The 19,818-nt window shown below is 42.8% G+C and overlaps 1 protein-coding gene and 1 long non-coding RNA gene across 6 annotated transcripts in view; one reads left to right on the top strand and one right to left on the bottom strand.

Annotated features, from left to right (window-relative positions):
* Positions 1–19,818, top strand: part of FYN (FYN proto-oncogene, Src family tyrosine kinase) — a 139,334-nt gene that overhangs the window by 108,829 nt on the left and 10,687 nt on the right. For 3 of the 5 annotated variants that reach the window (XM_032101498.1, XM_032101497.1, XM_032101499.1), the window contains 5 exons: positions 2,345–2,509; positions 6,741–6,920; positions 8,673–8,749; positions 8,852–9,005; positions 17,386–17,517. In XM_032101498.1, coding sequence (XP_031957389.1) covers positions 2,345–2,509; positions 6,741–6,920; positions 8,673–8,749; positions 8,852–9,005; positions 17,386–17,517 — 708 coding nt within the window. Of the gene's footprint in view, positions 1–2,344; positions 2,510–2,981; positions 3,138–6,740; positions 6,921–8,672; positions 8,750–8,851; positions 9,006–17,385; positions 17,518–19,818 lie in introns of all 5 variants that reach the window. The other 2 variants (XM_032101501.1, XM_032101500.1) reach the window with 2 other exon arrangements.
* The window catches only part of LOC116440588, a 91,396-nt gene continuing 77,258 nt past the window's right edge, over positions 5,681–19,818 (bottom strand). Inside the window, exons 2-3 of the long non-coding RNA XR_004238695.1 lie at positions 15,060–15,228; positions 5,681–6,160 (exon numbers count right to left, since the gene is read on the bottom strand). This is a non-coding gene — a long non-coding RNA (uncharacterized LOC116440588). The remainder of the gene's footprint in view (positions 6,161–15,059; positions 15,229–19,818) is intronic.

The raw sequence follows: 19,818 nt of genomic DNA, 5'->3' as shown, positions 1-19,818 counted from the left end.
TTTTCAGATAATACATGGCACTCTGAAGTATTTTAAAACAAAAGTGTTTGCTGCTGAGCTGATGTATGTGTAAGATGCCTTAAAGAGTCATTTGATCTATGACTCTTGCTTGTTGTAATGCATCTTCTGTTATCCCTTTCCCATTACAGTTATAAATGTCTTTGAGTGCTGTTCACAGGATACAGCAGCAGAGCTTTTAAAACCTAACACTTTACTGAGCTAAAGGTTTTGTCAGCTCTCCCTCTTCTAAGCAAACAGAATTACTGAATTTGACTTGCACATCTCCAAGCATGAATTCCCTGTGAACAAGCAAGTGCTAAATATGTGCCATTTTGCAGCACACTCTTGCTAATAAGCAAATAGGAATTGTGTTGTGGGATTCAGTCACCTAAAGCAATGGCCAAAAGGTTTGCATATATTACCTGATAAATTGCATATATTCTCCCACTGGATTTTTGTTCTATGTGCAAAGTATTAACATTTAAATTATGTTAAATACATAAGACGGTATGGGTCTTTCTTTATGTACACTATTTGTGTCCACCCACCATTTTTTTTTTGTTATTCCTGTGAATAAAGTGTGGCATACACTATTCCAAAAGTACATCCTGTTGTCACTGGCAATTGGTGTACAGCAAATGCAACTTTAAAGCCCCCCCAAGCTCTGCATAGGACAACTGGTTCTTACACAGAAGACTGCCATGCTTCTCAGCATGGTCATTTTTTAAGCAGAAATTTCTATTTTTAATTATTTTGCTTATTGGGGTTTTTTTCCCTTTACTTCAGCTTTTCATAATATTAACAGATGTCCCCCAGTGCTTGCTGCTCAAAAACTTTTCATAATTTTTACTTGGGAAATCAACTTCTCTGTGGGGCATTTTTTCTGTGTTCTTTGTATTCTGTCTGCTGTATTCTTACGCTATTCATACTAGACATCTGGCTGTCTTCTCCACCCAATTCCTGATGGGTGTATGCTGCCAGGGAGAATTTCTAGTTGTTTCTGGTCACTCTACTTCAAGCTAAATGAGGTATAAAAACTCACATATAGGGAAGATAATTTCCAACCTCACTGTACCAGTTGATATATGTCAAATTTTAGTTTCCTCTGGTCAGCTTATTTGGGTGACATATTTCCCATGCACCGATGCAGAAACAAATAGATCTGGAAACAGCCATTTCTGTGCAACATGGAGGCATAATCAGCAGGATGCAGGCAGGGTAGCTCTAGAGGTATGGTACAGACCAGCACTCCAGAGGTTTCCCCTGCAGTCTCCAGGACCCAGGTGAACACAGGAGCCCTCATTCCATGCCAGCCCCAGCTGACTCACCCGTAAGGACCCCCTCTAACTGCCTGCTCTGCACTCCGAATTCTGGGAGAGCCACAATGTGCAGTTGTGCTAATGAGGTAGAGCTTGTTGCAAGGAGCTTCAGTGCTTACCCACCTTATGATGCTGACACAAACTGTTCACCTGCATAGCAAGGAATTCTGCACAGAAGAATACAGATTATGTTTGAGTCTGCAGTACAATTGCAGTTCCCCACCTGGTTCTGCTCTGCTGCACCTGCTTTAAGATGCAGGTCACTGTGCAGGCTTTATATTGTAGTCTGCTCTGTGCAGCATGGTATGCTCCTCATCAATATGTGTGTATATGTATTTTTTATATATAGATACAATTGCTTTTACTCTTGCCAAAATGTCTTGTGTGACTTTTGTCACAGTTCAGTCTTCTGTGAAGCTTTGCAAGAGGTAATATAATGAACCTGCCCCGAACAATGCAGGACTGCCTGCATATGCTAATGAAGATTTGCTCTAGAAAGAATGTCAGAAAAAGTCTTTTGTGTGACACCTACAAAGACACCTTTTCACAGAGCAGAATATAGAAAATGCCTTTTCCCAGGCTACAAAATATCCACCAAATGTTCCTGGCTGTGATTTTTCAGAAAAAACAAATTAATCTTCTCCATGTTGCTTTTACTCAGTACAGAAACAATTTGTCTTGCAATTTACAGATTATTTTTAAAAAGCTATCCTGTACCATAGTAAACCAGTTACTCAAGAGGTTATCTTAATGCAGCATTGTGGGAGGAGGGAAATCCTGAGTCTGCAAGAGAAGCCATTGGCGGTCACCTTCCATTTCAGGCTTTGCAGAGACTAAAATATTTCCTGTTCTGTCTCAAATGAATATGTTTCAATGTTCAATTCCTAATCTTCCAGGATGCTTTGTGGTATGCAACTAACAGCTGTTGTGAGTAGCATTGTTTTTATGCTTACTGTATTTGTTTCATGTCACACTTTTTTTTCTTTCCTCTCCTTTGCTGTTGGCTTCACTTCTGGCTCCATCAGAGAGAGCTGCAGGTCTTTGCTGCCGCTTAGTAGTCCCCTGTCATAAAGGAATGCCAAGGCTTACTGATCTGTCTGTCAAAACCAAAGATGTCTGGGAAATTCCACGAGAGTCCCTACAGTTGATCAAGAGACTGGGAAATGGGCAGTTTGGGGAAGTATGGATGGGTATGGAGCAAAATAATTATTCTAAAATAGCTCTCTGTGTGGGGATTACAAGATGGAAGGTGAAAATGTAAGACACTGTGACCCATAAGAAAAGAAAATAGCAAAGCTCAAACTGTTAGGAAAAATGTCTTTGGAATCATGTCTTTGACTTTGAAATTCTTTAATCTTCAACTTCCATTATAATTGATGGCAAAAGAAAACTGAAATTCTGTGTTTCCTTGGAAGGTCTTGATTTTGACAAATTACTGCTGTCTTAATAATAAATCAAGGCTCACATAGTAATCTCTTGGCTATACCAAGAAGCCTTTTTCTGCAAGCTAACAAAAGAAGTCCTTACCTTCAACATCCAAAAAACAGTGTTTGCAAATGAACTTTAATGCAGCACTGAGAGACCCTCACCTTCCATCTTTCTCAATGCATGCATAATTTTGGATTATAAGTGTGTTTTTTTTATTAATTTCCTCTCCTATAGAGAAAGCTGATGGTTTGTGTTTTAACTTAACTGTGATTGCTACGAATAATACTCCACAAACTGTTGGATTGGCTAAAGATGCATGGGAAGTTGCACGTGATTCATTATTTCTGGAACAGAAGCTTGGTCAGGGGTGTTTCGCTGAAGTGTGGCGTGGTAAGGCAGAGAATATATTTTGCTTTGGATGGATCTTTTAAGGCCCTCTTGGCAGAAATAAAACATTTCAAGTATAGATCTTAAAGCTAAAAGATCAGAATAGTATGAAATGTTAGTTTATATTGCCTGAAACAGTCAAACCTAAGTACAGTAATCCATGGGGAAGCTTCCTTTCACTTGCGCTCAGTGGTATGAGAGGTCAGGGCATTAAACTTCATTAATTGCATTGGGTTTATTTGGGTGACTACACAATTGCTAGGTATTAAAATAGGAATGATGCTACACCTGTAAGGCAGAATGGCTAACCAGAAATTAATCTGGTAAGTAGACATTTTTCTTTCCTCGTGTGTTGTAGCACTGATGGAATCAGACCCTGAAAATGTTTCCATCCACTCTCCCAGTTTAAAAATAATGGCAAATATTAGCAAGCTGATATTGTCAAGCTAGCTTTCCTATGCATCCACTTCTTCAAGTCTGTTTTGAAATTAGTATCTGGAGCAGAATGTGGTATAGACATCAGGGACGACAGAGGCAAAATTTGCTGGGCCCAGCTGACCCCCCACTTTGAAGTAGAGAAATACTGGCCTTTTCCAAATCCACTGACATTGTTTTCTGCACACCAGCGAGCTTAACTTACCCATCCTGGGCCCCATTCTTTTAATGAGTATAAAACAATAGCAATTTACAATTTACGTAAATCTTAGTATGGCCATAGCATTGAAACACAATATAGTGGCCATTTCATGAGATGTGGCTCAATTTCTGTGCCAAATTGCATTCTGTAGAGACTCTACCATTTCAAATTACCAATTCAAATAAAGAATATGTTGTTTCTTCACAAAAATTTGGTGGGGCAGTTTGACCACTCCTTTTGTTGCAGTGACACAAAAATATGTACAGCAAGAACAACCAGTGGGTTCTCCTGGGTTCTTGCTGCTGTTTTCCATTGCAAGACTACAGCAAGGAGCACAGCAGCAAGTCTGTGAGATTTATAGAATTTATAGGCTAGAAATATATAAATTTATAGAATCTCACAGAATTACAGTTGACCTGTTGCAAAGAAAGCTGCCTACATTTTCTCTTGGCGTCTCCAGATAACTGCAGTTTCTCCTTCTTGTTCTCCATCTTGAAGGCATGCACAAGTTTCCAGGTGATGTTAATATTTAGTGGTCATCTCTGTGTGCCATAGATCTTAAACCATTACAACAAGTTAAAGGAAAAAATGTAAAAAAAAAAAAATCTGCTATGAGAAATAAAATGCCAAGTACAAGTACCAGGTATCTGTCAGAAATGCAAAAATTATTATTACAAGTATGAAATTAATTTTCTTAATGTACAGTAAAAATATGTTAACAACCCTGAAGCATTACCAAATTGGAGTAGATTAACACAGTAAAAATTAATAAAAAATGCATTAAGTAGTAACTAACTACATATGGGAGGAATTCAGAGGGAAGTCTATGCTAGTTTTTTATTAGAGAAATATACCTAAACACAACAAGAAAATTTAAGAATTTATACTGGAATCGGGGCTAAGAGGATAAGTTAACATTTTTGTTTGATTTTCTTTTTTTAAACTGGAGAAATTCATAGAAGTATTTAAAAACAGACTTGCTGAAAACACTTCATGGTAACTAAATGAGTCCTGGGATTTTTATTAAAACAGATAGTAAACGGCTAATCCTGTTAACGCATGAGATGAAATCCTATTTTCTTAATGCCATCTGGTGCCCATGAAACTCTGGTTTCATTCCTGGTTCATATAATTTGTGGTACCTCTGCAAAGTGGCCGTGACTGATGGCACACTGCAGTCTGGAGCCTCAGTGACTCCAGACAAAACACGCTCCTGGTCACCCATCAGAAAAGATTTTGGCCACCCTGCTTGAAACTAGAGGCAAAACCACATCCTTCCCAGCTTACACAGGAGTGCCACTAGAGCAAAGTCCTGCTTCAGCTCTGGTTTGAGGGACTGAGAGAAATTAAGGCTTCAGGAGTCCTCCTGAGGAGTGCTGGGGTAGCAGAGGTGGTAACTCAAGGCATTGCTCCACTGGCAGTACAGTGATACCTGGCACTGAACTGGCAGAAGGAAATCAAGGTATAATGAAAACCAAACCTGCACTGCATGCTTTTGACTAATATGTGCCTCAAGCCCCCCAGACATTTGGGATTGCCCTTTAAAAGTGAGGAACAGCACAGGAGCAGCAGCTCCTCCACTGCTCTTCTGCTGTCCTCAGTTAGGCAAGGTGGACCTGGGACCTGAGCATTTGCACAAAAAAGAACCCATGTTATGGCTCATTTTATGCTCTGGCAGGTTGCAAAATCTCATGATAAAATTATTTTGGCTTAACCAGTTCCCTTGCAGCAGCTGAGCCCTGTTGTTGTTCATGTACTTTTAACAAAGCCAAACTGGGTTATTTTGCACATTACCTTTTTTCATTACACAGACTTTCTGTAGGCTTTCTGCTATCCTCATGCTTAAGTGCAGAGGGGCAGTTTCTACCCAATGTGATTAATTCCTGAAGTCATTTAGTATTGTTCTGCCTTATCACACAGCAGCTCCTTATCTACAGATCACATTCAGAGCCATTTTAGCCCTGGCTCTGGAGCACGGTTCTGGCTAGTCTGGGCAAAGGACAACCAGAAGGCACTTGGGAAGTGGTATTTCTGCCCATTTTAATTTTCCTTCCTTTTCATTCCCACACAAAAAGCAAATAAAAAACCCCAACACAAAACAATCCCACATCCCCTCCCACTGTTAGCATAAATAGGTCTTCTGGGTTTTCTTTCTTTCCAGTCCTCCTCCTCCCCCTTGCAAATACACAAGTGAAGCCCCACCTCTTGCAGGATGCCTTGAGTCAGCCTTCCCCAGCTCTCTCCAGGTTCTGGTTCAGGCTTTTGGGTGTTCCAGAAGGCTTGGTAGGTGATGGCTGAAAAACGATGCAACTTCTCCATTTCAGTGCTGACCACAAGTAAAGAGCAAACTGAAGTGGACAGGAACCACCTCATTTTCTATCAGCAGCTCCTGGGGATAAGGAGGGGAAGGAAAAGGACGCATTTCAGTTTGGAAACACACCCGTGTTTTATAAAATTACATCAATTCAGGATTTGTTTCTTGGGAAGTTTTTTTTTATTTTTTTTTTTTCATCTGACTCAGAACAGAAACAAAACATTAACATGTCTTGCAAATGAGGAGTTCTGGGTTTAACCAGTTCTGTTGTCCAAATCTGTGAGTGGAGCTGTGTTGCTGCCTGTAGCAATTACTTGTTAGCAAGGGAATACATGAAGATGGGTTTCAGCAGTCCCACGTTTCTTACTCAGAGAAACAGAGAAGGTTTCTGTGGAGATCACTGGAAACATTGTCTGAGCAGGACAACAGCAATATTCCCCAGTGCCAATGGGAATATTTTTTTTCAGTGTAACAGAAAAAGACTAAAATATGAAGGAGGCGTGGGAGGAATATAATGATAAGGCAACAAGGGAAACCAAACTTTAAAAAAAAAGTTATATTAAATGTCCTTGCTATTTTTTTTCTTGGTTACATTAGGCGTCAGACAGAAAAAGGAGCAGAAGATATTTAATCTAACTAGTGTCTGTGCTTGTAGGTACGTGGAATGGAAATACTAAAGTGGCTATCAAGACCCTGAAGCCTGGCACCATGTCTCCAGAATCCTTCTTAGAGGAAGCCCAAATCATGAAGAAGCTAAAACATGACAAATTGGTCCAACTTTATGCTGTGGTATCTGAAGAGCCTATCTATATTGTCACGGAGTACATGAGTAAAGGTGAAGCCAGAGCTGCTGTGCTCGATACTATTTATTCTTTACTGCTGCTCCTTGGGGATACAGAGGGAAGTGCAGCGGGGTGCACGTGAGGAAGGAGAGAGGGAACAGGAAACTAGAGTCACTTCTGGCTTCAGAAGAATTATGAATTCCACTATGAACTGGGCCCAAAACCTGATGTACAAAGAAAATCTGTTCTAGGGGAGAGAGAAGTTGGTGCAGCCTAAGTGATTCCAACTGCATCAGCATCTAAACGTTTCTGACAAGTGATTTGCATTTTCTAGGTTTGATGATACTACATGCTGCTTCCCAAGATCCTAGCTTTTCCAGGCATCAGAGAGTTCTTAAGGCATCTTCCTTCAGTGTTTACTTGTTGGCCTAGGATTTCTTTTTCTTCATTGAGCCAGTCCTGTCACTGCACCTTGTTCTCAGATCACCCTTCACTTTCAGTCCACCCCATTTATCATCTCAATACATGATTTGCACATATTATTCTTTCCCTGCTCTTTTTCCTTCACTTTCCCATTCTCTCTTCTCTTTTCCTTAAGCTACTTAGCTGGTAATGATGCAGTAAAATGAGAAAAAGAAAACTTTTTGCTCCATCAGATCTCCAGCAGGGGTGCTGAGAGCAGAGCAAAAAATCTGCTTGTTTTGGATGAACCAAATAGGAAACGTAAGTTCTCACAGGGAAGTTTCATTGTGCATTGGAGGATACCCTGAAATTTTAAGTGCATTCTTTCAGTCTATTTGGAGTTGACTTTTATTTTCCTGGCAGATGCTTGCCCACCTCCCTCCTCCAAGGCATCCAAGCCCTGACTAACTCACACTTTAATCATATGTCTCAGTGACAAGCATATGCTTTTTCCCTTTAAAAATAAAGACTTTTCAAAACCCTTCTGAAGTATGTGGTTTATTTTGGCTAACTTTACTAGTTTGTACTGTAACATTTTACATCTTTGGATCTGAGTTGAGGCTGACGATTTATCAAGGGAGAAACGCTTAATCATCTGTCTTTTTCCTTTATTAAACCAATCCACTGACCTTATTTAAAGGAGACTCCCACACTTTCAGATACAAGATTAGGACAGAAGCTGTAACATCCTAGGCTCTTCTTTTAAAGCAACAGGGTACTTTCTTGTTTTCCCTTGCACAGGAAAGTGATGTTCTTATAGCTTTTGCTGAAGTTGCTTTCATTTCATCTCTTCTTTGTCTTCTAAAATTAATGGCTCATGCTGTATTTAGTTCTGGGTTACCTAGAGGAGGAGCACTACGAATTTCTAAGGAAAAATAGCCTTTGCTAATGCTGTCCCCCTTGGGCTCACCAGGCTCCAGGCTGACCTTTCTTTTGGAACAGGTTGAGCTGGGATCTGACTTCTTCCATAACTTGTGTGGCTTGGAACTGAGCTGCTGCTTTGCAGCTAGCTGAGGTCTTTAGAGAGCAGCAGGTATGTAGTTTTAAGGAGCACTGGAAAAGTTAAGAAAGATCAGCTTTCTCAGTAATGGTCAGGAAAATTTAAAACAATGTTGTTTCTTTTCCCTGCAACTCTCGTTGTACTAGTGGCACATTCTTCTGCAAGCCAACCTTAAAGAGTGAAGTGAGTACAATAGGAGAATTTGAAGATATTATGGGGTTTTTCAAAACTGTCCCTTGAACTTGAAACATTGCTGTCTTTAATATTGCACATATTGCTGCACCTCCATTCTGATGAGTTGTTTTACTGACATCTCTCTGTTGTGTCAACTCTGCATTCACAGGGAGTTTGCTAGATTTCTTAAAGGATGGAGAAGGAAGAGCTTTGAAGTTACCGAATTTGGTGGACATGGCGGCCCAGGTCTGTCTTCAGAGTATTGAGCACTGAGGTGTACATGTTTTATAGCCCATGTATGTATGAGTTGGTTTTAAATGCACCACTTGTGTTTCCTGCTGCTCGCAGGTGGCCGCGGGAATGGCGTACATCGAGCGGATGAATTACATACACAGAGATCTGCGGTCTGCAAACATCCTGGTGGGCAACGGCCTAATATGCAAGATTGCCGACTTTGGACTGGCAAGACTGATTGAAGACAATGAATATACAGCCAGACAAGGTAAATGCAGCAGCACATGTAGCACTGAGTGTCATTCTTGTGACAGGGAAAGAGTGGAACATGGTTTTGAAAAGCTCTCTCCTATGCTTTGGGGCTGCTTTCAGTAAATCCTGAACTCATCTTAACTCCTAGTCAGAAGTTCACTGCTGAATGCATGTCCTAAAGAGAATGTCTTATTTCTTTATCTTTTCTTTGAAAACCAAAATGAAACAAAGGTGATGAGTGAGAACACAGCTGGAAGTGACAGCAAAGACAAGATCCTCATGGTGCAATAGCAAAGAGGATATTTTACTTACTGGCTATGAGACTCTGAATGTGGTAATCCAGAAAAGTGTATGTAGGGTATTTCTTTTCTAGTGTGCCTACTAACCACTATTACCACTCCTGTACTATTCTTATTTTCTTTATTTCAAACAGGTCAAAGAGTTGTGCCTCTGTGCAATGGAGCTGTGTCTCTCTGAGTGCTATGTTTTCTTTCTTCTTAAAAAGTTGTTTTAATAGAAATGCCATTTTCCAGTGCCACACAGGATGCTGGGCACCAACAACCACTGATACACTATAGAAGTGTATCAAAGAGTTTCGTAGCTTTTTCTGAAAAGCGTGTGTGTTCAGACTGAGCCATGACACAGACTCTTTGTAGTTATTCTTTACAAGCCATGCTTAGTTGTCAGATGTTGGTCCAAGCTGCAGAGCTACAGTTTTGTTCTCTTTCTGCTAGCAGTACTTTGTTAGTGCTTGCTCAATATGTGTTGGTAAACACCACTCTGTCTTTTCAGTGCCAAAGCCAAGGAGGGTCCTGTTAAACCCTGTTGTACATCATCAAAAAGCACAGGCCAGCTAAGTACTTTATAACCTGCATTTACCCCCTCCTCTTGTGAGTTTCTTCTCTTGAGCAAAGTCCCTGTTTCAGCAAGGACCCTGACATTAATTCTTAGGAAACAGCTAACCTCTTTCTGTAACTTAGTTCTCTAAGTGTTGACAGAAGGAGCCAGAGAGTTTCCAGCATGCCTTGCCCTGGCATGCATGGAAGCATCCTGGGAGCAGCACCAGCAGCAGCTCTTAAGCTGTTCTCACCACTCCAAACTGCTGTCAGCAGTACCCATTCACAGGGATGTGGACCACAGGCTACAGCCACCCTAAAAGGTGCCTGCTTCACATTCAGACAGCAAGGCCTGATTATTTTGGTGGAGTCCTTGAAGAACCCGTGATAGATAGTAATGCAGTGCCTTAACCACTATTGATTTCAGCCTGAGGGTGGGAATTGCTTCTTGCTAGAAAAAAATAGGTTTGTGTCATTGTCTCCAGAGCAATAAGAGTGTCTGGAGAGGCTCTGGTAGACAGAAAGCTGCCTGCTTGCTGTTCCTGTGTGTAAAACAAGAAGAGTTTTCCCTGAACAAGGCAGGCAGATCCAGTCTGCAAAATGGCTTTGAAACAATGTCCTATATTATCTCCATTTCTGCCTGGTTTGCTGCCATGTCTTTTGTTTCCTTTGGAAACCACCCAATTTATAGTTTTACATGACTAATTATTTGTTTTCATAGACAAGTATGTGACCTACTTCTGGCCAAATCTCTTCAGGCTCCCGATCCCTAGGAAATCCTATGATGACCTGTTTGCCTCCCAGTTTAAATCTCTCAGAACAGTTTTGCTCTCTTCACATGTTAAAAAAGCTGTGAAAACCTGCCTGACATTGAGGAGAAGTTTTGATTTTTAAATAAAAATCACTAGATTTGGGGTGCGGAAACTTTGAGAAAAGTGTAACAGGCCTGGCAGGGAGAAGGAGCATAGCCATGGGTATCTCCTGCCCTTCTTTCATGGCAGAAATCACTTTTATTGAGGTTAAAGTGTCTGGGAAGGGAGAATTCATTTGGCTTTTAGCATACATTGCTGATGATCTGGAGGGCTGAGTAACATTTGCCTGGCTTCATCTCCTGGTGCCAGTATGGAGAAGTCACCCATCCTTCCCATACTTGAGGGTGATGGACAATACTTCCTTCCCCTGACCTCAGAGTCAGGCTGAAGCCCTTCAGAGCTACAGAATTCCTTAAAAGAGAAAACCCAAAGGGCTGTAACCACAGGCATCATGTGGAAAGGTTTTCCTACTTTCACTAATATTTTTTGTCCCTTTCTTAAGGGTAGCTTGTTCTAGGAGGGGGTGCTTTTTTGACCAAGTAGCACACACTCAATTTACACATCATTGCAATTAACCTGGCTTCCAAGCCAGGGTGAGCCTAAGACCTTTAATTTATTGAGGGATAAACATGGTTTCTAATGCACCAATGGATTTTTTTTTTCAACTGGAATTCAGTTCTGGCTTGTTTAGTTAAGCTTCAGTTTGAGCAATGCTTGTTGGAGACCAACAGGAGGAAATGGTTGCCTCTGCTTGTTTCCCATGACCTATTACTTCAGCCTCCAAGGGGATGCATCTGGGGACTGCTCTGTTTATCTAGCTGACTACTGCTTCAGTGGGAATTTTGACACAGGAGGAAAGCTTGGCCAGCAGAGGGGAGGGGAACGGGGAGCACTCCAGACTGGCAGCTCCTGTGGGAGAAAGGAAATGTTTTTCCTTGCAAAATCTGAAGATTAAAGTCTCTGGTCACTCTCTCCTCAGCAGTCATCCTTCTTTTGGCTTAAGTGTGTTAGTACAGAGCTCATTGTTGGCGTGGGGAAGAGGTGGTTTTCTCCAGCTTTGCTTGATCTCCTACTCCCTTCCCCCACTGTCACTTTTGTCTCTGATTAAATATTTTGAAAGGAAACAGATGGGGATGCTTTGAGCCCCAGCGGGCTAGAGTGCAGGATTCCTGAACCTGTGTGGGTATTACTTAGCCTGGTGGTAATGTTTTACTGACCAGTTTATTTTCTTTTGGGTTTGAACAAAGGAGGCCTGACTGCTCCTGATTTATGAGAGGTAAATAAAAAGCAGTTCGTTGTCTGCACTGCCATTTCTCAGCAATTGTCGGGAAGGAAAGAGATGGTCATGCCACTAATGATTTAAAGTGTGTGACTAGCAGCTATACACTGCCATTAAATAATACAAAAAAACCCAGTTCTTGGCTTGTAATGAGCATTTGGCTCCTCTTGCTCTTAGAGGAAGTGAGTAATCAAAGGGGAAAAACATGCCTGTTCAGAGTAACGCCCATTTCAAAGGCTACACTGGGGGACTGTATTGCAGCCTGCCCCACTGGGGCTTCTTTAGGCTGTTGCTGTTGCAACATCTTCCCCACACACCCAGTGTCAGGCATGGAGTCTCACTTCCTTCCACTGGTGATGATGCTTGTGTCAGCCTGGGAAGGCAAGATTTAAAACTCCTGGTATCCTACAGGACAAAGAGAAACTTCCCATCACTTCCAGCAAAGAATTTCCCATGCAGTTCTGCTACCCTTACACTGATATGGTTCACAGTTAAGTGGAGTTTTGGCCGAGTACATGGCATTTTTGTGCTCCACAGAGTTGCTGGGTTAGAGTTGTTCTATTCTAAGCAGCAGCAGCTGATACAAATTTAAAATTTTCTTAATAAAAAAAAAGTGCAGAGTTATTTTCCAGGCCATGTTTCTACGGCACACACTAGCAGCACTTGCAGTAGTGCCATTCTAAGCGCACATGAAACAATAAAGATCTTTCTGATGCCTTCCAGATGAGTCAGAGCTATTTTGGGAGCTCTAGTACATGTTTGTAAACTCTCAAATCATTTTTGCCTCCTTAACACTTAGAAATAACTCCTTCCTGCCCTGCATAAAATCAAGTGATGCTTCTTAGTTTGATTTCCTAGAAATAGGCAGGGATGTTTTCCCCCCCTTCCAGGCTCTCTCCAGTCCCTTTGTAGGGACTTGTTCCCCAGCTAATCAGACCTGTTTTGTTTGTGACTGACTGTACTGCAGGCTGTAGGATCCAGGGCTTTGACCTCACTCTTGACCTGCCGTTCCCTGAGGCAGCCCAGGAGCGGACAGGAGAAAGGACTCCTGGTTCTCAGCCAGCGAGGTCCCGGGAGGGATCACCGATACATGCCTGCAGAGGTGCCATCTGCCCTGTGAGAAGGAGCACAGCCAGGTCAAGAGGAAGGGTGAGGGGAAGGGGGGCTGCAGGCAGAGAGCCAGAGGGGTGTTCAGGCCCGCGGTCCCGCCCCTCGCCCCCCGCTTCCTGGGGAGGAGTCCGCCTGCAGAGCCTGCTCCTCATCGCTGATGTTTGCCAGGCTTGTAATTTCATGTTCATTCTCACAGCACAAAAAATGTGATTGCACAGTCCCTCCCACACGGCACTCATCATCGCCTGCCGGGGCTGACTCGTTTCCTGTTTCATGCTTGCTTCAGCACTTCGTTTTTACCTTTTGCAGCTTTCCCTTTCCAGCCCCAGAAGCAATTCAATGCCACACTACATTCCCTGATTGCTAACCCAAGAGCTCCCCTAGTTTTTCGGTCTTAGAGCTTGGGGTCCTGCATTGGGTTTGGTTTTAAGGTACAAGAGGTAGCAGCTTTGTAGCATTTCCGGAAACAGGATCGTTATCAAGCTGGCAGTGGCTCTGGGGAATGAATTTCAGAGGTTTCTGCTTCATCAAGATTTAGATCTGAAAAGAAACCAAAGCTCTGAGGGATTTTCACTTGCCTCAGAAGAAACCATGCTGAGAGTTGTATCTCAAGGTCACTCAATCATCCCAGCCCTCTCTGCTCCTTCTCATCACATGACCTACTTATAGCCAGCAAAGAATTAAAGCAGGGCCATGGATTGATTTTTCCCAAGGAAATCCTCCGGGGAGATAACCTGTGTGAATGCCTGGGCAGAGCCGGGCAGAGGTCCCGAGAACAGGGCTGAGCCTCACGAAAATCCTCACAGGCTCAGGGCTGGCTGCTCTAGCCATAAGTTGTGTCAGTAGCTTTGGTTTCATGTGGCTACAAGTAGTGTAGAAACCCAAAAAAGGCTTTCTCCAGGCTGAAATGTTTTCAAAAAAAAAGGGGACTGAGATAAAAGCTGCAGATTAGTACCTTGTTTTGGGGCAAAGACAGGCTATCCTGACCTGATGAATGCAGTGTGCTGTTGATGTTTATGTGTGGGGTTACTGATGTGCTAGTTTGTAATAAAATAGGTTCCAGCAAAAAAAAGAGAGAAATCCCTCCCCCACTGATACAAAATCTGCTTTCGAAGTAGGAGATGGGCTGCCTTGTCAGCTGGGGTAATTTGGCTTATCAGATTTATTAACATGCTTGTCGGTAATACACGTTTTATCTGATGCTGTAATTTGTTTGCAGCACAAAGTCAGCTTGTTTAATAAGCTTCTGAGGCCTGGGCAGAGGGAGGCGGTGGGGTTTTTAATCAGTGTGTTGAGAAGAGAATAAGCACAGGAACTGTGTGTTCTTCCATCACGAGCCACGCACAGCGTCAGGCCTGTGTGAACGCTCCGCGTAGCTACAGCAAGCAGGAGGCTTCGGGGTGGTGCTCAACACATTTAGGAATTTTTGTGTTTTCACAGCACTCCACTGTCTCTGTCTCCAGTGCCAGGCATTGAATGAGAGGCAACACCTTGGAGGGATCCCTGTTGGACAAACACACACACCCCCATTCACACAAGCTGTGTGTGATCCCCTTGTGTTCTGGCAGTGCACGTGTTGTACCTGCAGGTGACCAGCCTGGTGTGTCCTCACTGGTCTCTGCTCTCCCTTCACTGACAGCTCTGCCATACTGGATTGCAGACTCCCTTGGACTGTCTAGCTTCCAACATGTGTTTCAGGGCCAGAAAACCATGAGGCAGGGCTCTGCTAGCAAGCTCTCTGCCAACCTTGCATTTTTCTCCTCCCCATCTACCACTCCAAATCTGTCATCTATCAAGAAATACTGCACAAACTGCAGAACGTGATTTTTTATGTTAGTTGCTTTAGACAGAGAAACATCCATAGCAGGGGCAACATGGAGGGGTCATGAATAAGCTGTCCTGTCACTGGAAAATCCACAGCACAGACCATTTGTCTTTCCAGCAGTGCTCATCACACTCCAGTGAGGATTGTACTGCTCTAGTTCTCAGGAAAAGGGATGTCCTGGAATTGATTTCCCTTCTCAGGGACTTACCTTGCTTCTCATCTTCCTGTGGTTTGACAACACACCACATATTCATCTCCCAGTGCCACACTGGCTGTAGGTTGAGGAAGATAAAAATACTGGGGGAGTTGGCCACAAAAGAGTCTGAAGAGATTTTCTTCCTCCAAAGATGAGTTGTAGGTGGTTGCTACCTTTGGATCTGAGTATGAAGCACAAGGGAATTAGAGCAGATTTGGCCAGGTTTCTCAGAAAAACACAGCTGATTAAAGAAAAAAAATTGTTGAATAAAATGTGTGCAACACATGAACAAGTAAACCCCCGTGCATGGCCATCTCATACAGCACCAGCAAACCTCCGAGGCTTCAGGTTCCTAGCCAGCCTTCAGCCCTTCCTTCGTTCAGCTGGCACGGGGTGTGTGTACTGTCTCGGCTGCACACAGGACAGAGCCGAGGGACATCGGCCCTCACGTTCAGGGCTGCCTGCACAGGCCCATCTAAAGGCATGCATTGCAGGCCTAGGGAACCTGACCACCAGATACACACAGCTCACAGGTTTTTTTTGACATGGGCTGTACAGCCCCAGGTTCTCCCAGCAGCTGGAGCAGCCAGTTGCCAACCCCACATGGCTGCTGGTGCTGCTGAAACAGGGCCAGCTTCCAGGACAGAGGCTCAAGTGATGGCAGCTGCTGCTGCAGAGGACTCACACATCACAGCCAAGGCAATTTTTAAGAGAAGATGAAGCTCTGCAAATTTTGAGTCTTGTAAACTAAGACTGGTCACACAAAGAAGTGTAAGTGAGGGAGATTGAGACCAAAGCCAAGCACCCAAATTTTAGTTCCTGCCTACGTATCAACCAATGAAAATACATGAGACAAACTTTAAAAAGTGAATAAGCATCCAAAAATCCTCCAGCACCTTTGCAAATCTAACCAGTGATGTGCTGGTGCTTAACCAGACTTAAGTTCCTGACTTCAGGCATTAGGGATTTGAAACCTTCTCTTGCATCTTTTTCATCCTTCAGCAGAACATTTTCAAGTCATTTAGCAGGACTTACTTGAGCAACTGCAATTTTCCCTAGGAAAAAAAAAGTATTTATTTTTTAGTACTAGTCTCTCTTAGGATCATTTATGTGTAGAGCAGGAAAAATTTTAGCACATCCAAGTTTTACTAAGTAAGGAGATGAGGATTACCATGTTTACTTTGTACTCTAAATCACGTCAGCTTGGGGTGTATGGCAGAAGATGCAGGACATTGAGCACTGGATGTGATGGCAGAACAGTGCCAGCAGGGAACCCTAAACAGTGCCATAAGTTCACTCCCCGAGAGTGATTTGTTCACATTGTTGCACTTTCACACTCTTCGTGAAAGCAAAGGAACTTTTATGAGAGGGTGATGTGAAGTCGAAGTCAGTCTGTTTCCAAATCCAAGAGTGTTTGTCACTGGGGATCAGCAATAAGCAAATGCAACTCTTTTGCCTGTATGTTAATACAAGGCACCAGGGAAATGTCTGCATATTTTTTCGTACATACTATGAGTTAATTATTACCACAAGACTTTTCTTTAAAGTCATACTGAAAATATTTTCCCTAAGAAAACAGTAAATGATTGGAAAAGCAAATAAATCAGTGTTTAAAGGCTTGTTATCTTACTATCCTTACTGCAGCTGGCTCCTGCAAGCTCTGATGATGGATGAGCACATTAGAACTGCACGTATTTAAGGCACTACACGCTTTTCAGTGCCAGGAGCTTAAAGTACACTGTCAAGTTATAAATCACAGGCCAAAGCTGTGCCTTGACATCAGGCACTCCAAACAACTCAAATGGCAGTACTATTTTAAAGTCCTTGCATGCTTCTAAAAATATAGTAGATTTGCTTTTAATTTATGTTTTCACCATGTTTGTTTGCATTTTGCTCAGCTTGAGCAGGCAAAATGGGAGGTACATATCCAGTATATCTCAGTTCTGGTTGTACGTGCTAACTGTGTTTGACTTGCAAATATTGCAGGGAAATGTTAATCTAAAACACTTTGGGAGAAATTATTTCTATTATATTTGGCTTGTTTGTTTTTAAAACCAGGGTATTTTTTTTTCTTTTTATAAAACTTGAAACTTGAGTTAAAATGTCTTATCCTTCTCTTGGGATGTGGAACAAACTGACCTCTTCCCTGCTTAGTCTTTCCTGATGCCCTACACATTCTGCCTGCCTGTCCTCTCTGACTGTACTCCATGGAGCTGTTGGTTAGCACTCCTCTGCAGCTCCTTCCACCTGCACATGTTGCAGAACACAACAGTCACCCGTGAACTGGTGCTTTGGTTCTGTCTCTGTTCTGGTTAAAACTCATGTATTCTCTCTTTAGGTGCCAAATTTCCCATTAAATGGACTGCACCAGAAGCGGCATTGTATGGAAGGTTCACAATAAAGTCAGATGTGTGGTCTTTTGGGATCCTACTGACAGAGCTGGTAACAAAAGGGAGAGTGCCATACCCAGGTAAGAAAAACGTCCTGCTTCACCTGGAAAAAGGAGTGGGAATGGGCCATATGTTTAAACTGGAATGTTTATTTATATTCACTGAGCTCAAAGGAGAATGGCTATAATGTGTAAGTTTTGTGTATGCTTGAAAACAGTTCTGACTCAAAGCTGCTTTGTGATGGTCATGATAAAAATGACAAGGGGGCAATTCAACATACTCATTTCTAATGTTTTAATTGTGCTCAGTTCAATTAATATAATTTCTAGACAGCTAATGAAAGCAGTGTAAAATTATTATATTCTGGAGCAAATAGCTCTCCATAGTATTGCATTTACTTTAAGATACCAACAGTTAAACTCCCACAGAGGTCTTACTCCATTTTTTCTGTCAGTCTGGTTCACTGCAAGGTTTGATGGCTGTCTGAACGTCTGGTATTATCAAATCTCTTTTTCATGAACTCTTACATTTCAGTCCTTGCTTTTGAGATGGATGGAAAGGGAAGAAAATAGTTCTGTAATGTGCAGACCAGAGCTCATGGCAGGGTCACAGCAGGGCCAGATTCTCTGCATGGGGGAACTGGAGGCCCCATGGCTCTTTGTTGAAACCCTGCCAAGTGTCCAATGGATTAAGATTTGTAGGAGGGGGTGATTGGATCTGCCTATGCAGAAAGAGCTTTTCATTCTGTTGCCCCCCTGAAGATTGTAGGCATTCAGGTGAAGAGGAAAGGGGTGAGGTGAAAGCCATGCATTACACGGAAAAGAATTTAATCCCTTCTTTTTCTCCTCAGCACACATATTTATAACAGGGCATGCTCTGCATTTAAAGATGCATCTAGCTGCATTTTTATTATTTTTATTAAAAAATAAAATTCTCTAAATACTCAACAGTCTGTGTGCATTGCAGCTGATTTAATGGAAAGTGCCATACAGCAGTTTCAATTCTCCAGTCTGTGCTGTGATCAAGCAGTCAGATCCATATATCAAACTGAGCAGGAGAAGCATCAAGGTGGAGTTCAGTTTATCCTGTGGTGTCTCACACCACTTCAGAAGCCTGAACTCAGCAAAACTAATCTTCCAGATTTTTACCAGGAATTTCAAGTTTGCCAGCACCTAGCAGCCAGTAGCTGATAATTTGAGAAGAAAATATGGGGACTGGAAGGCATCTCACGATCAGCAGTGAGCTTTGGCATGATTAACAGGGAGCAGCTTAGCAAAGGTGTGGCTGTGACAACTGAATGAGGTAGCAGAAAATATGATGGCACGTTTCTGTGGGATGGATGAGTCCCTCTGCCCAGCACTTCCCCATGTGGGGTGTTCCCTCCAGTCAGAGCAGCTGTGTCACCAGTCAGCACAAAGGTCTTCCTGCCATAATTCCTGATAGTGGTGTGGGAAAGCTAAGATTTCTGCAGGCTTATTGAGGGTTAAATTCAGACATGAAATGGTGTGCAAAGGTCAAAGACAGAAAAAAGATGTGTAAGATTTAGTTGCTGCAGTGTTGCTCCCTGTGGGCAATGTTCCTGGCTGGGCTGCAGGAATTCTCTAGTGACTGCTAGCAGAGTGGGTGCACAAGGGCTGTCACCAGCCAGGGCAGACTTGAAGTGAAAATCCCATTCCATGCAAAAACAAGCCCTATGTTTACTCACAAGTCTGTAACTGAGCACAGTGGTGGCCATGGCTGCAGAGGATGTCTGCACTTCATAAATGTTTCTTTCCCTCACCAAAGGAGAAGGAGTCCAGAGGATGTGCGGTTAAGTGCTTGCAATATATAACTTCTTCTAGGAGCCATGACAGTAATCTCAGGCATGGGCTGTGTCCTGAAATTCTGGACAGTTTTATTACGTGGCAGCTCGAGCATATCAAAGACAACCAGCGGCATCTCTCCTCTTTCAGCACCATCCTACCCTTCATCCCTCACTACATAAAGCCCTCACATGCCGAAAGTCCTTCCAGCTCACTCTGCTCCACCTGCACTAGGAAGACACCAAGTAGTTGGAAGCAATTCTTTGTGTGTTACATATCACTAAGTCAGTAATTTTCTGGACAGTCATGTACTCCCTTGGCTACACCCTGCCCATGATCTGTGCCAGGGCCATTCCTCCCCAGCAGGACTCCCCCATTGCTCATCCAGAAGGCCTTAACCATTCTCATGGTCACCATCACTCCCCTCTGCCAGTTTTACCTAAGGGCAGCCTGGATCTTACATCTGGATGTCCAAAGTCTTTACAGATTTCAGTCCAGTCTCATTCCACAGACCCTAACTGGGAAAGCCTTTATAGGCTGAGGCAACAGTGGAGAGGAACTGGGGCCTTCTCAGAAGGA

The sequence above is a fragment of the Corvus moneduloides genome, chromosome 3, assembly GCF_009650955.1.
Source record: "Corvus moneduloides isolate bCorMon1 chromosome 3, bCorMon1.pri, whole genome shotgun sequence".
Lineage (NCBI taxonomy): Eukaryota > Metazoa > Chordata > Aves > Passeriformes > Corvidae > Corvus > Corvus moneduloides.
Note: the sequence above shows the minus strand (reverse complement) of the source record. Positions and strands in the feature narration are given on the sequence as shown.